Source organism: Rhinolophus ferrumequinum, chromosome 27 (genome assembly GCF_004115265.2).
Source record: "Rhinolophus ferrumequinum isolate MPI-CBG mRhiFer1 chromosome 27, mRhiFer1_v1.p, whole genome shotgun sequence".
NCBI lineage: Eukaryota > Metazoa > Chordata > Mammalia > Chiroptera > Rhinolophidae > Rhinolophus > Rhinolophus ferrumequinum.
Window position 1 is genome coordinate 21807935 of NC_046310.1, and position 15141 is coordinate 21823075.

Consider the following 15141-nt stretch of genomic DNA (forward strand, 5'->3'; position numbering starts at 1 on the left):
CTGATGCGAGTGATTCAGTAGAGAGGAAGGAAATGACGGCACCAAGAGAAGGCGTTAAATGCAGGACTGAGCCGTCGAGAATGTGGAATGGGTGTGCTGTGACAGCAGGGAACAGAGGGCACTGCTGTAGATGCTGGTAAAAGTAACGTGGTGGAAAGATGCGGCGAGTTGTGAAGAGGGGAGAAGAAGACAAGGGCCCCTCATTGGAGATCATGAAGGCCTTGCTGTCTGCGAGGCACCATGCCAGCGCAGTAAGGAGTCAAGAGCTGCAGGATGGTTGGGAGGAACCATCAAGAATGAAGTGGTTGCAGGGTCCAAATTATGTCCATTAACTGAGAAGACTAGAGAAGCAATGCCTCCTTCTCAGCAGCCCATCGGGAAGAGACTTTATGAAAAGAGGGGGCTCCTGGCCCCCGGCCACTCACCGACACCATCTTGCCCTCAGACGGCATGAAGGCAGGCCGGTTGCTGATCCTAAGCTTGGTCTGCAGGGTGTTGAAGTTGATCTCCAGCTGGCACTTCTCCTGCACTTTCGGGGGCTTGTGCTTCCGACGGTAATCCCGGAAGTCCTCCAGCTTCTTCTGCATGGCCTGCATGGTCTTCTCAGGCGTCCGGTTCTCCAGCCAGGGGATCGTGCGGCGAATCCATTCCAAAAGCTGTCCCCAAAACACAAAAGTACTGCTGAAAACACCAGCAAACTGCCCGTTAGTTAAAAAACAGAGGCACCTAGCAATTTGGAATGGGATAACCTAATATTCCTAAAACTACAGAAGTACAATGCCCCTAACTAAAAAGAGAGGAAAGGCACCTCTCTGTGCATGGGTGAAATCATTAGTATCTACCCAGGGCCACCAGCGATCACCCCAACACCACCATATGCAGGTCAAAAACTTAGAGTCAGCACAAGTCATGTTTTACAAAAATGTGACATTTACAGGAAACTTGGAGACCAGACATTAGCAGACAAATGCTGGATGGAGCTTTCAAATGAAAAAAACAAAACAAAAACAAACAAAAAAAAAAAACCCCACCTGACATGGCGGAATGTTGTATAATAAAATCAGCAAAAATCAAGTTTAACTTAAAATGTATTTGTATTGTAAATAAGCTCCAATCTAATGAATTTATTTACTAGGCAAATGTATTGTAAATCTGGGACTGACTCAGTGCCACAGTATATTAAATTTGATAGCGAATGTTCAAAGAAATCCACATGATCAAGTGAGAATGGGAGTGAATTCCTAAGGACAAAGTATATTTTCTTGAATTACTATTGAAGTCTTAGAAATGACCTGCTAAAATGCCACGAATGTTTACACTTTGATCACTTAGAAATTGACAACAGATAAAAATAAAAATTAGTTAAAATGGTGATGCGCCCACAGCCTGAGGGTCTGAGGAGGAAAAAGGATAAAATGCCTGAGGATGATCGTCCTCCAGTTCTGGTCATGCTTCTGAAGCTGATCACAGACATTAAACAAGGTGGCCAAAGGGAGCCGCAGCAGCAATATGAAAATATAAACTCAGCTTCATTAGATTGGATTAATATAAACCACTCCTTGGGAAGATTTATTCTAAGTGTCCTGACACTTTTCCCAGAACAGACCAAATATCAGCTAAATTAAGTCAGGACAAAAGTGATCTGGTCTTATATACGTGTGACTGGGATTGAGCGCCATCTAAACAGGAGGTGGCTGTGGACCTCACTGAGATCGTAGCTTGAGTGGGGAAAACACTGTAGTGGCCGTGATGAGACTGCTGAGCTCCTACTGATGCTAAAATAAGAACAAAAGAACAACATGGAAAGTGCTATTCTAACCGAGAACCTGGCTGAAAAGCTGTAGAATGGCATCACGGAAACTCATGCGCAAATATCTGGGTGGAGGGTTCTGCCTTCCTGTATTTCCCTCTAGATATTTATACACACAGGCTGAGTCACACCTCACACAGGCTGGGCAAGCTCCTCGGAGCTGGGTCACTGTGGACAAGGCTTCTGAACATGGAGAGCAGCCTATATGGTGTCCGTAGCCAGTAGAGCAGGAAAAAAACAGAGTGTAATGTCATCTAGGGGAACCCAATCCTGGAGGTGCCAGGCTGAGAATAAAATCAAATTCTACTTCTTAAACATGTAAACTCTCTCTATGCTTTGGGATGGTTGGAAAGACCACCAGGGTTACCTTTGTGTCAATCATATGTTGCCGCAAGATGAACCACCTCTGAGTTCAACTATATTTCCCTACTTTTATTCCATCCGAGATGAAAAATGCAAAGAAAACAACACTGACAATCCATGATCACCCTCTGCGCCTCACCCTCTGGGGGAGTATGGACAGGACTGGGGGGCACTGTTTCCTTTACCTCACTTGCTAGCCTCTCATATTCTTCCATCAGTCTCTCATTCTCTTGATTCACAGCAAGAACCTTACATATCCTGTTAGCCGCTGTCTCAGCCTGTAAAACACAATAGGTAAACAGGACAGCTCTGTCGACAGGGATGTGCAGACATGAAACGGAACATGGCGGGCATGAGAGGGGAGGAGGGGAATGGCGTGCCAAACGTGGTGCAGATTCCAGGTTAGGGTGGATACGAGGGAGGCCATGGCTGTTTAATACCATGAGTCGTTTCACACCTGTTTTACAGTTTTCACACAGACTTACACGGCAGGCTGAATATACTGTAGGGAACAATGGGGAGAGACCATTAGTCTACAACACAAGCTCTGTAAAACATCAAGCAAGTTAGTAACAGAAATATATGGGCCCAGGACCCCCAGATCTGTGGTCCATGAATGTCCATGTGAGCACTCTGCTGAGCTGGGGACTCTGGGGTAAGAACTCTCTACGTAAAATTAGCCTTTGAGAATCAAAGCAAAAACAACTGGGTCCTGAACATATATGTCATTGCATTGAGTTCACAGAAGGCCTATCCTGAAATGAATACGTACAACTTGCCAGATGGGATCCTTCCCCAGAGCTGAACTTGCTTTTAGACTTTGTTTAACCTGCATGGGAAGTTGGTGAGGAAATCATTCTCCATCATCGTTTTGTGGAGGGAAACTTGGGCCCAGAGGGGCAAAGTGCCTGAACCGTGGTCATGGGATGAATCCAGAAAAGCAACTTGCCTGTCTGGGCTGCCAGGTCTACAGCCTGTCCCAAAGCCTCACCTCTAAAGCCCTAATATGAACTGATTTCCGGTTGTCATCATTTGCTGGTGATGGTCGTAAAGAGACCATAGGAATGATACATCCTTTGTCCATCCCAATCTAGCAGGATGCTCCAAGTAGAGATACGTGAAGGGGCAGGAGGCAGGAACAGATAAATGTGGAGAAAAAAACGACATTTACCCGCAATATTCCTCAGGCTCTTTGTCTTAAGGAATGTGAATTTTTTTTTTTTGAGGTTCTAACACTGCTATCCTTTCCCTATTTCAGTTAAAATAAGATTAGTCTTGAAAGATGTTAGAACAAATCACTGAACATAGGTGGCAATTTCTAGGCAGAGGAGAGCCAGGGCACTGGAAAGCATTCCTTCTCCTGGATGAATTTCCCCTTACTGCTCAATGAATGTGGCGCAATGTTTATGGCACCTAAAGCACAAATGTTTCCTATAATTTACCAACGAAATAAAAAAGCAGTATCTTAGAAGAAAGACAAAAAATACTTCAGGAACTACCTAAAGTTAAAAACTGTTAAAAAAAAAAAAAAAGAAAGAAAAAGTATTCACAGTTTGGAACTTTCCATGTTAGGTCATCACAAAACATTTAGATTCCCAGGTAAGATGTGAAGCGCACACACACACGCACACACACACAACTGACACCCATGCGGAGCAGCACAGCCCCCGACGGACGCGTGTTGGGTACCTGCTCCGCGCCCGCGAAAGCATGGTAGAAACAGGACACGTACGTCATGATGGCCCTCTCATCCGGTTTGGGGGTGTTCACAATGTCTGAGGGAGGGAAAAACAGCACAGAAAACACACACACACACGAAGAGTAGAAACCAGGGTGAACAAAGGGAAGAACAAACTGGTTTACACCAATAGATTTTCTGTGTGTTTCCTGGGCCCACAATCCTGAACCTATGGTGATGGTTCGTGACCAGAATAATTCGAAACAGCTAGTTTCTTAAATAATCAAACTGAGGGCTTTTTCTCTCCCCGACCCCTTGAGAGGCTCTTAAAAGTGCAGTCAAGGCATTAATATAAGAGCCCGTGTGCCGCATGCCAGAGCTTGTTGCCACTTCCTAGTGACTTATGGGATGCATGTCCTCTTGACCGTATCAGGTCATCTGCCACGTCTGCTGAGTGATGGACGTGACTTTGCGAGATGCTGGGAATAGCAGCAGAGTGCCAGTGCCCCGTCTTTTCTGGCGTTTCTGCACCCCACCCCCGTAACTGTCGACTCTCTGCCCCGTAAGCAGCCTGCTTGTGTGAGGATGAAAGTCACTGGAGAAGCATGTCTTGTAATGCCTTCTATACATACTTACTTACCATGTCATATACAGAAATCACCAGGAGTGACAAAACATCTAAAGAGAAGGGGCTATACAGCTTGCACACGTTAGGATTCTTGCTACCATTTGTATTGGCTGACGAATTAACCAACAGGAAGAGAGAAAACAGAACCCCATGACACATGTCCTGTCTTCCTTCACCTTGGCAACACCATTTTTTGCCTTTTTAACTTTAAACTCAGCTCAGCCATTAGGCAGAATGAAGTTAAAAAGACACCTTGTAGTTCCCTAAAGTGAAACCTAGTCATTTGGTTTCCAGAGGATATTAATAGAAAGGATGTGAGATTGTGTAACAGTATGGAATCTTCTGGAAAACAAACATGAACAGCACACTGGTGCATGGACAGAAAGTAAGTTTCAAAGAAAACTAGACTGAAAAAGACACACGACTGCCTCCTCAGAACCAGACAAGTCTCCTTACTCGGAGGAAAGGGAAAAAAAAAGAGAGAGAGAGAGAGAAACAACTGAAAAAAAAATTTAAGACACAGAAGGTGAGGGGTGAGTGGTGACTCACGTTTTACATCCTCACCTTCTGTGCACCAGCAAAAGCATGATAGTAACAGGAGACATAAGTCATTATGGCTTGCTCGTCGGGTCTGGCAGTGTTTACTAAATCTGTGTGGAGAAAAGAAGGTTAACTGCTCCGATGTTCTAACACCACCAGCGTCACCTCAGAGAAGTCAGAGGAATGAATCTTCCTTGCCACCCCCACACATTTACGTGGTGAAAACTTTGGCTCTAATCAAAGAAGTCACCTGCAAAGTCGTTCCTCGGGGCACGTTCGAGAATTGCCAACAGAAATAAAGGAATTACCAAAGAGAAGGGCACAGCTAGCTCAGAAGTCCACAGCCAGAATGAGACCTCCAGGAGACAACAGGACGCACACAATGGCACACTCCCAGAGACTTTCTATCGCTGTACACATGGTGGCCCAGGGGTCAACAAAGACCCCCTCTGCATTCCTCACAGGACATAATGCACCCACAAATCTAACCTGGTCCCACCTCAAAAACGGTTTGTGGAGGCAAACAGGGAAACAACTTTCACAGCCTTTTAAAGGCATGGTGGAGTGTTTCACCAGTTTTTACCACAGGTAACAGTTCCAATTAACCACTCGGACATTTCCACTTAGGGTTCAGAGACTAACACACATCACAGGAAGTCAGGTCAACAGCAGCAGGTGGGAAGGCAAGGATTCACCAAGAGGGATTAGCAATCTGAGAGGAGACCAGGGTATGACATGAAAATAAAAGGGTGGCAGGAATAAGGAAAGTTACCATGATGCTGTGGTGATGATTAGTCTGAGTGTCAGCAGCAAAGATACAAAAGGGGGGTTCTGCTGGGTAGGTAGGTATGTGACAGTGTGTCCCACACCCTCGTCAGTCAGAAGATTCCTATGAGAAATTACTCTACAAAGAAAACAATACGGTGTGTGAGTATTTCCCTGAACCATTCAAAAGGAAAGATGAAGAAAAGTAACGGAAGGCTGGACGTGTCACAGGGAGGAGGAAATGAATGGAAAGCCAAGACATCCCATCAGCTGCAAAGGAAAAACAGAATAGATATGTGCCCTGACCAGGGCTCAGAGACCAAGGAAAAACCTAAGAACCAAGAAAACTGTCAGCAGGCCAGAGCTATAATGATGGTGACCCTGAACTCGCCCTGAATTGTAGTATATTCATTAATGAACTGGAGGCATTAACGAACTGGAAGATGAATTTACTAAATGTCACCAGTTTTCTCTCCTCCTTAGTATCTTAGCAATTAATTCAAGTGAGTGAACTCTGGGTCATTATTTACCACATGGAACCGTCAAAGGAGAGAACACACAAATGCAAACTTAGAGAGGCTAGATGAAGAAAAGGGGAAAGGAACTTTTCTATGTTGCTACTTCACGGTTTTATTGACTTTCTCCCTCTAAAGAGTTTTGGAGAAACTGTAAGTAGAATTCTAAAGAGTGTATTCAAGTGTGAACACCAATAATATAGGTGTTTGATAAATGGTTAAATTAATAAGTGGGCAAAATTAAAATCCTAATTGAAAGATCAATGTTATGGGTTGAATTCTGTTCCCCAAAGAGATCTGCTGAGTCCTACCCGCTGTGAATGTTACCTTATTTGAAAGTAGGGCCTTATGCAGGTGTGTTCAAGTTAAGATGAGGTTGTGCTTGAGTAGAGAGGGCCCTTCATCCGATATGACTGGTGTCCTCTTAAGAAGAGGGAAAGAGACACAGAGACAGACACAGAGGGCAGACAGCCCTGTAAAGACAGAGATTACAGCGATGCCGCCATAAGCTAGGAAGGCCTGGGGTTTCACGGAGCTCCCTAAGCAGTAAGGAAGCAGGCTCTCCTGGAAGCTTCAGAGGGAGCACGACCCAGCCAACACCTTCGTTTTGACTACAGCCTACAGAACTATAAGAGAATAAATTACTGTTGTTTTAACTGACCTAGTTTGTGGTGATTGGTTTCGGAAGCCATAATGCAATCACCAAAAATAAGGAGGAAAGAAAATCGACTATTAATTGTAATCAAGTTCTTTGCTATTCCCAACAATGCTAACTAGCGGAAGTAATGGACCCTTCGGGACTGATATTCACAACAAACACTGTAATCCAAGTTCCTCCAGGTCAGGACCCTCCTTACCCATCTCAGTATCCCCCGCAGTTACCTAGCAGAGGTTTTGTTCACAGTAAGTGCTCAATAGATGTCTGTTCAGTGATAAGTGAATCATGAATAAATGAAATGAATGAATGCTCTCCACATTTGTGCTTTAAATGGTGTGCCACAGGTACAACTCATGACTTCATCACATATAAAGGGTATAAAAAGTATTCAAAACTGTTTCCCAGCATGAGTGACGCTGCAAAACACTGAGAAATTCTTTCAGATCTACCTAAATTTAATTTAGACGAATTAGAAATGAAATGTGAAAGTTCAATACGTACACTGACGGCTGACATTCTATATTATACATTTTGAGTCCTTAACTTCTTGTCAGAAGGAAGGACTTTTTTCCTTGTGGAGTCTTAAGCACTTCACAAAAAGATTTATATACTAAAATTGTCTCTATGTGGTAAGGAAATTACTTTGTGTTGTTAAAAAAAATGAAAATAGGAAATTTTCTTTGAAAATCACAAACAAAGCATTCTGTTTCTTTGCCAAAGCTGAACCTTTTACCAAATCCTTTCACTATAGTTTTGCTGGCTTGTTTTAGTGCAGAATTTAAAAGAAAAAAACAACAAAAAACAATTTATGAACAAGCTACACATGATGTCCTCTAATACTCATTGAGGAATCCTAAGTTCTTCAGATGTAACTTGACTATAAAGTTTTGTGAATCCCCACGCATGGCCGAAGTCTACGTAGCCTATAGACTTTATAAGAGTCAGCAACACAAGGTTAGTCTCACCTTCGGCATCCAACATTTTGGGAATATCCAGATGCTTCTCTGCGATTTCCATGGCCAGGTTAATATTTCCTACTGGGTCATCCTGCATGAAACACAGCACAAACAATTTTTTAAAATGTATTTTTGAACAGGACATGAATAATATTTTCTATATACCTGACTTGGGGAAGACATCTTCCCATCCACACACAACCATAATAGTATAAATAGTTTTCCTTCTTATCTTTTCTCACTTCAAACATTTATAAAGATATCAAAAATGATGCGAAAACCACACAATCCATGCACAATGCAATTCATAAAAATGTAAACAAAGATTTAAGAGAACAAAGTTTTTGCAGGTGAGGGGAATGTCATCAGATACTTTCTTTGAATAGGAACGAACACCCTGAATACATCAGAACTTATTTTCAACTCTATTAATAACAAAATGTAAATAAGTCCAAATGAAATCATGAAACATACGTTTTCCAGATCTGGAAGGTGATCATGGAGAATATTTAGTCCAGCACGCTTGTTTTAAATATGAGAAAGCAAAGGGATCAAGAGAAGGTGCTGCCAGGTTGAAGTGTCAGGTCACTGACGAATATTATGGGATGGCTCACAGAGCAAAAATCATGTTTCTGGATGTTAAAGACTAGAAGAAATTACAAAAACTTGCAATTGTAAATGAAACTTGTCAATAAATTCTTAAGATCACATTAATCGTCCACTGTAAAATTGGTTAAATATATATAATGTAACAAAAGAAATTTAACCAGAGGTGTATAACTGAAATACTGAAAAACTGAGACATATTTAACAGTTTTTGTTTTGATCCACTAATGAAATTGACTGTTATGAATCTAGGACGGGGATGGGAAGGGGAAGGATGTAAGAAAGAAAAATCAAAATGAAAAATAGTATTAGTCTGGGAATGACTTTAATGAATTTTCACATCAAAGACACTTAAACGTTTTAGAAACTGCAATACTTTGCAATGAGCACAATGCTTTTAATATGGTGAAACATTTAAAAAGTGCAAGCTTCAAAAACACATTCACAGTATTCAATGAAGAAAGCAAAGGAAGCTTCCTGGCCTCACAGAGCATATTTCAGGCAAAAAGCTTTTTCAAGCAAAAAGCTTTTTCAATTAAATGTTGTGAAACAAAGCATAAAAGCATTTCATCGAAAGCTAAGAGTGAGTCCTAACTGGACATTTTATGCAAATGTTCATAAAGCCACATAGCTGAGTACAAGTTTCCTGCTTTTTGTTTTTAATATATAAGAAAAATTCAGCATTAAAAATGGAGAGTAATGATTCTGAGTCTTTGTGAAAGTTACTTCATTTAGACCGTAACTTAAAGAGATAAAATGTGGCGAGTAAGTGTTTTCTTGGCTCAGCAAGTGGCCATGTAAACTTGAGCAGATTACTAAATTCCTTCCTCACTTTCTTCATCTGTAAAACTGGGATATAATACCTACTATATAGGTGCATTATAATTACTGTGCATTATGAACATTGAACGAGTATGTATAGTCTATATAATACATATTTATTAATATATGCATTAATGTTAACGTACACATATGTACAACATATTAATATATGTGATATATAGCATACATATTAATACATATATAATAAACATATATATAATGAACATATGTGCATTTTATTATAATGCTGTCTTAGCTAGAGCTATGTAAGTATTAGCTGCTATTGTAATCACTTTCCTACCCATCAAAGATGGCCAATTACCAAAGGTCTGTTGACCTTTTGTAATACAAACTGACCATTATAAACTGCTTGTGAAAGTAGGTCTCTCTAGTACAATCCCCTCATTTTGCAAATGAGATAAAGATTAATTGAAAATATATATATATATATATACTATCTGTATGTGTGAAACATTTCGAAATCAGGGATAAGAGATTATATACTTTGAAAAGTTGAGAAACTCTGGGTGCTCCATTCTTAGGCAACCTTCCATCTCAGCTGTGGTACCAATCTCAGGATATGAGTAAATTCTGCACGTGCTACCCTGTGGTCAGTGGAGACAGGCCAGGAGGAGGGTGGTAAGCAGGTGACAGCTAACAAGGTGGTGAAAGCCAGGACACCGTCCAACAACCATCCATGCCACACAGGTGAGGGCAGCATGCAGGAATGGGTTCCAGCGAAACAGCAACACGATGTGAAGGGCGAACTAAGCACACCAGCAGCCCGAGAAATGTGCCCTAGCCCACTTGGAGGAACGTGGATGCAGGCAAGGCCCTCGGCCTTAAACCTTCCCACGGCTTTACTTCTAAAGCAGCCCAGACTGTCTGCCATGAGATGGATGGGGCATGGGTTTCTTTTTTTCCAGCACAGATTACATTTTCAAACTATGTTTAAAGAAAGAATTTGAAAACTATCTGGAATGTAAGCACACTAAAGCTTAAACTTAAAGGGAGAATTAAAATTTCCTAAGTTGAATTTTTCGAAAAGAGAAAAAAACAAAACCCCCAAACTTCTTTTCTAGGGTACAACCAATATTTTGTACCGATAGTGAGATAATTAGGAAGTGTCCCTTGTGTGAGAAACAAATTAATAAGTTCCGAGTAGATATGTCTGCAACTAAGTCCTTCAGAAAAGGCAAAGGGAATGGAGAAAGAAGGCTGGGAGAATTTGAACCTTTCTTACCCCTCTCTTTCTTACCCCTTCTCTTCTCATATTTACAATCTAGGAAAGGAAAGTCTGTAACAAAGATACATAAAGCCTTCATATTGTATCATGCCCAATCAACAAACATAGCTTAATTTGGGCAAAAGGGTGACTGGCGTTGGGTCCTGCCCTCCCCTAGGCGTAACAGGTAGGCATTTCCTGACACCCTGCCCATCTGCATGGTGTGCCAGGCCAGCCAGGGGGCTGTGTGTTTGCAGAGTTTAGTGCTGATGTGCTCATTTTCAGGACGACATGCTGGGGGCGGGCAGGACACGGCATGCCGGGCCCCAGGACAACCTTGTTAAGCTTTGAGTAGTCAATGAGGTCGGGCCGGTGTCTGTGGATGAGCGCACAGAGTCCGAGGCCGTCCTTCCAGCTGCACGACGTCGAGAAGAACAGGAACACAGGTTAATGCAGAGAGAGCAGCAGCACGGTCTGCGCTGGTCAGACACGGGCCTGAAATGTGGCCCGCACGGCCCCTAACTTCCTTCTGTGTGACTGAGGCAGGAAAGACCCCACGCGTGTACCTTATCCCTACCCCACGCAGTGACCTTGCGGCCCCTTCCTTGAATACCTGTCTGCTTCCCGGGGTCTGAGGAAGGCTGTCACCCCCTTGCTGTCCATTTCTGTTTTCAGCTTCAGGCCCACCTTCCCTGAGCCTCCTCCCTCCTCCTGCCCAGTCTGGTTCTGTGCTGGGAGAACGGGCAGTGACCGGAGGGAAGACGCCTCTCAACTGCTGTCCTGCTCTCCTCCTCTGCCACTGCCCCCCTAGTCCTGACTGCCTCCTCTCTCTCTTCTCCAGTCTCCATTCTGGACCTTTCCCCAGAGTCTGCCCAATAACATACAGAAGGACGCCTACTCAGAAGTGTGCAGCACACACTTCCCTCCAAGTGTTCTCACACACTTAAAAAGCCACTCGGAGATCCCAGGTGTCCTCTGTCTTTCTTCATAAGGTTATCATTATTTTTTTATAGGCAAACACATGTAGGTACCTGAGGGGCTCAGCCGGGAGGACGTGGCTTCCCAGTCTGTCTCCCCAGAGACACCAGTGCTAACCATTCCTTAGACAACCTGGCACGGGCTCCCCTGTGGTGACCAGTGGGTCACCTGAAGGCTGGGGGCAGGAGTTCTGTTCCTCAAAGGGTCAGGAGGAGACAAGAACCCAGGGCCACACTGCTGAAGTGTGTGGGCCACTCTGGCCAGAGGAAGAGCAAGAAGGTGAATGGGAAACAGGTCTGGGACCTCTGACACTTACACTGGCTCCTCTCACCCTGCAGACAGCATGTCAGAGGCCAGCAAAGGCCTCTCCCATCTCTACACTTAAGTCTCAGTGCCTGCACCTGCACGTGCCCCCCTCGAAGAACCTCCCCAAGTTTTTGTTGTGTCTGGTCCTTATTCTTAAGGACCAGACACAACAAAAACTTGGGGAGGTTCTTCAGTTCTCCATGGGGAGGTTCTTCAGTTCTCCATTCTGGTTCTCCATGGTGGCGGGACCCATTTATATTCAGAGCTGACCCACCATCCAGAGGCTAAAAAACTAAACCACTCTTCCAATAATGGCAGAGGATCTGCCTGAGAAAGAAGACCGAAGCAAGTTACAAAGTCATGCTCTCAGATTATATTTGGATTTCATTCATCCTCGTTCCTGTAACTTTTCAAATGTGACTTTCCTACATCTCTTGAATTCCAGCACAAGCGGGATCAGGGTGTAGCTAGGACAGGGGGTATCAGACTCTGCTATGGCCCCCTCCTTCCCACCAAGTAACCATTCCTGCTGCCATCACCCATTGCGAGGTGAGGGCCTCAGGAAGTCGTCTTCTCACACCCCCTCGTTCTGACGACCCATTCGGACACCACGTGATATTCACTGGTAAATACAGTGCTGTTCTACCAGCATCCTGAGCCATATGCACACGTTTTTCCTGGGAGTCTCTATACACCAAAAATTCAATGGCCTTAGTCCTGCCACCAGCAGGAGCAGGAAACACCAGTGTAAACAGACAGGGTGCCCCCTGCCCCAGCGATTCCAGCGAGGATGTGAGGACCGCAGGGCCCCAGTGCTCACCTGGTGTGGAAGTTCTGAATGTTGACATTCCTGTAAGGAGCGGTTTTCCTCTGACACCACAGCAGCAGGCCTTCTTTGGCAGAGGTTTCTGGAATGACAGCCAAGAAAAGTGTCCCCAGGGAAATGTTCACTACTCCATTTACCCAACTTTGGTCACTCCTCCAGGGGGCCAGCCACCAAACACATCATTGCTTCTTGTTGTTTCGGCAAGAGGATGGGAGCTGGAGCCCCGCGTCCAGTGACGGACTTGTGGTGACACTTAAGGGACTCAAAAAGGCAACTGCAAGTTATGACCATGAATATAAAACCGACGTCAAGGTTATTGGTAATTTACCTTTCTTACAAAAAATTTTTAAACGTGTATAGTTTATATGACTTAACTAACCTGTCATTCGCTTCATTTATCATTTATATTCTTAGGTAAATGGAATTCACACAAGCCACTATGTCTCAAATTTATTCCCTTACCTAGAGATTTTATAATACTTAAAAACTTTTATTCGTAAATTTCAAGTTTGGCCACTTGAGTTTTTTTCTTTTTTCTGTTTTTCAGTTTCAGGTGCACAAAACAAGGTAAGAGTTAGACATTTATACCCCTCACAAAGTCATAACCCCCTCCCCTATCTACTATCCCTCAGACATCGTATGTAGCTGTTACAATTCCATTGACTCTATTCCTTATTCTGTAATCCACATCTCGTCACTATATATATATAAAATTATAGTTGACATTCATTTTTATTCAGCTTCAGCTTCAGGTGTACAGTGCAGTGGCCAGGCACCTACACCATCCATGAAGTGGTCTCCCTAGTAAGACAAGTGCCCATTGAATACCCTACAAAATCTTTACAACATTATTGATTATATTCCCCAAACTGTCTTTCCTATCCCCGGGGCAATCTTGTGGTTACCAATTGTGCTTGAGTTTTGACCAAGTTAAAAAGCCAGTCACTCCCTGTGGTACCAAGAAGCTGCTGCTGGGAGCGCAGGGCAGGCAGGAAGTCCCAGAGGCCACACTCTGAACCCGCCCCTCCAATCCCAGGGGCCACACTTCCTCAGCTGCTCCAGCCACAGACTGTGCGAGGAAGGGCACATTCCTGCCCCAATGGGGCTCCTCTGAGAGCAACATAGGCTTTAGCACCCCCATCAGCCTGGCTGACCTGGCCTGGGGACAGCACTGCAGAATAAGACTCTTTATCCCTTCCCTTCCCCTTCTCCAACACAGGTGTCACCCAGGCGCTTTGGCCCAAAGGCTCTCTCTGCCATCTCCAGCTCCCCATACTTTACCCTCCACAGGCATTTCCCTTGTACTTCCAAGCACGAATCTCTTGCACTTCTGTAATGGACTGAATGCTGTTTCCCTCGCAAATTCCTGTGTTGAAGCCCTAAACCCCAGCATGACGGTTTTTCAGAGATGGGTCCTTTGAGAGGTAATTAAGATTACATGAGGTTATACGAGGTCACAAGGTCATGATGGCATTAGCGCCGTTATAAGGAGCACCAGAGTGCTTGCATGTACAGGCACACGCATGCTCTGTCTGCCTGTCTCTCTGCCATGTGAGGACACAGCCATCAGGTGGCCATCTACAAGCCAATAGAGGGCCTGCAGCAGAAACCGGCCAGGCTGGCAGCCTGATCTTGAACTTCCATCCTCACAAGTGTGAGAAGTACATTTCTGTTGTTTAAACCACTCAGTCTGATCTTTGTTATGGCGGCCTGAGCAGACTAAGACAGCTTCTAACACCATCGTGGCACTTGCTGCTGGAGGACCCAAAGTCACATATACCAAACAGCTCCTCAAAGACAGGAAAAGAACCCAGAATTCTGCCTAATTTAAGTGTTAACAATTCTGAAAGCCCCTGTAAACAGTAATTAATGTGGACTCGTAATTAACAATGGGCCCTCACCTTCCATGTCACTAAGGGCTTGAAGTTGACTTTTTCAAATCAAAATAAGTATTCTGCAATTATTTATCTAAGTTGTTCAATCTCATTTAGACTTTTCTTTGACCTGGAACCCAACTGAAGTAAACACAATCCTTAAAATTTCATGTGCTAATCATTCAGAATAATCTGAATGATTCCCGTTCATGCCTCTTACCTAGCAAATTCCTGTTAATGAAATAGACTGAAAGTTCTAACGTTCTATTAATATACTAACTGGTACAGGTGTGGAAATATGAAACTCCACATCTAGTTGTTGTGCTATATACTTAGCTGCCTGCCTTTGGGTCCTGGCCAATGTAATTACTAAGGAAAAGTACATCGGGAAGAAATAATGCTGTATTTTACAAAGTTTAAATGACACTTAGACTCGAAAAGTAAGAGAGGTAAAGCACATCAATAAAATCTTATAACTGCTACTGAAGTTTAGACTTATAAGTCCATGAGTCTCATCTAATTTCTGTCTGACTGAACACTCTTAGGCTATGAATGTGGAACAAAGTTCTCTCCTTGTTTCATTGGCTGCTC

At 43.6% G+C, this 15141-nt stretch overlaps 1 protein-coding gene across 1 annotated transcript in view; it reads right to left on the bottom strand.

Moving 5' to 3' along the window:
• The window catches only part of ACTN2 (actinin alpha 2), a 60816-nt gene that overhangs the window by 19085 nt on the left and 26590 nt on the right, over nt 1–15141 (bottom strand). Inside the window, exons 5-10 of the mRNA XM_033099690.1 lie at nt 12671–12758; nt 10903–10981; nt 7923–8004; nt 3863–3948; nt 2359–2451; nt 426–656 (exon numbers count right to left, since the gene is read on the bottom strand). Coding sequence (XP_032955581.1) covers nt 426–656; nt 2359–2451; nt 3863–3948; nt 7923–8004; nt 10903–10981; nt 12671–12758 — 659 coding nt within the window. The remainder of the gene's footprint in view (nt 1–425; nt 657–2358; nt 2452–3862; nt 3949–7922; nt 8005–10902; nt 10982–12670; nt 12759–15141) is intronic.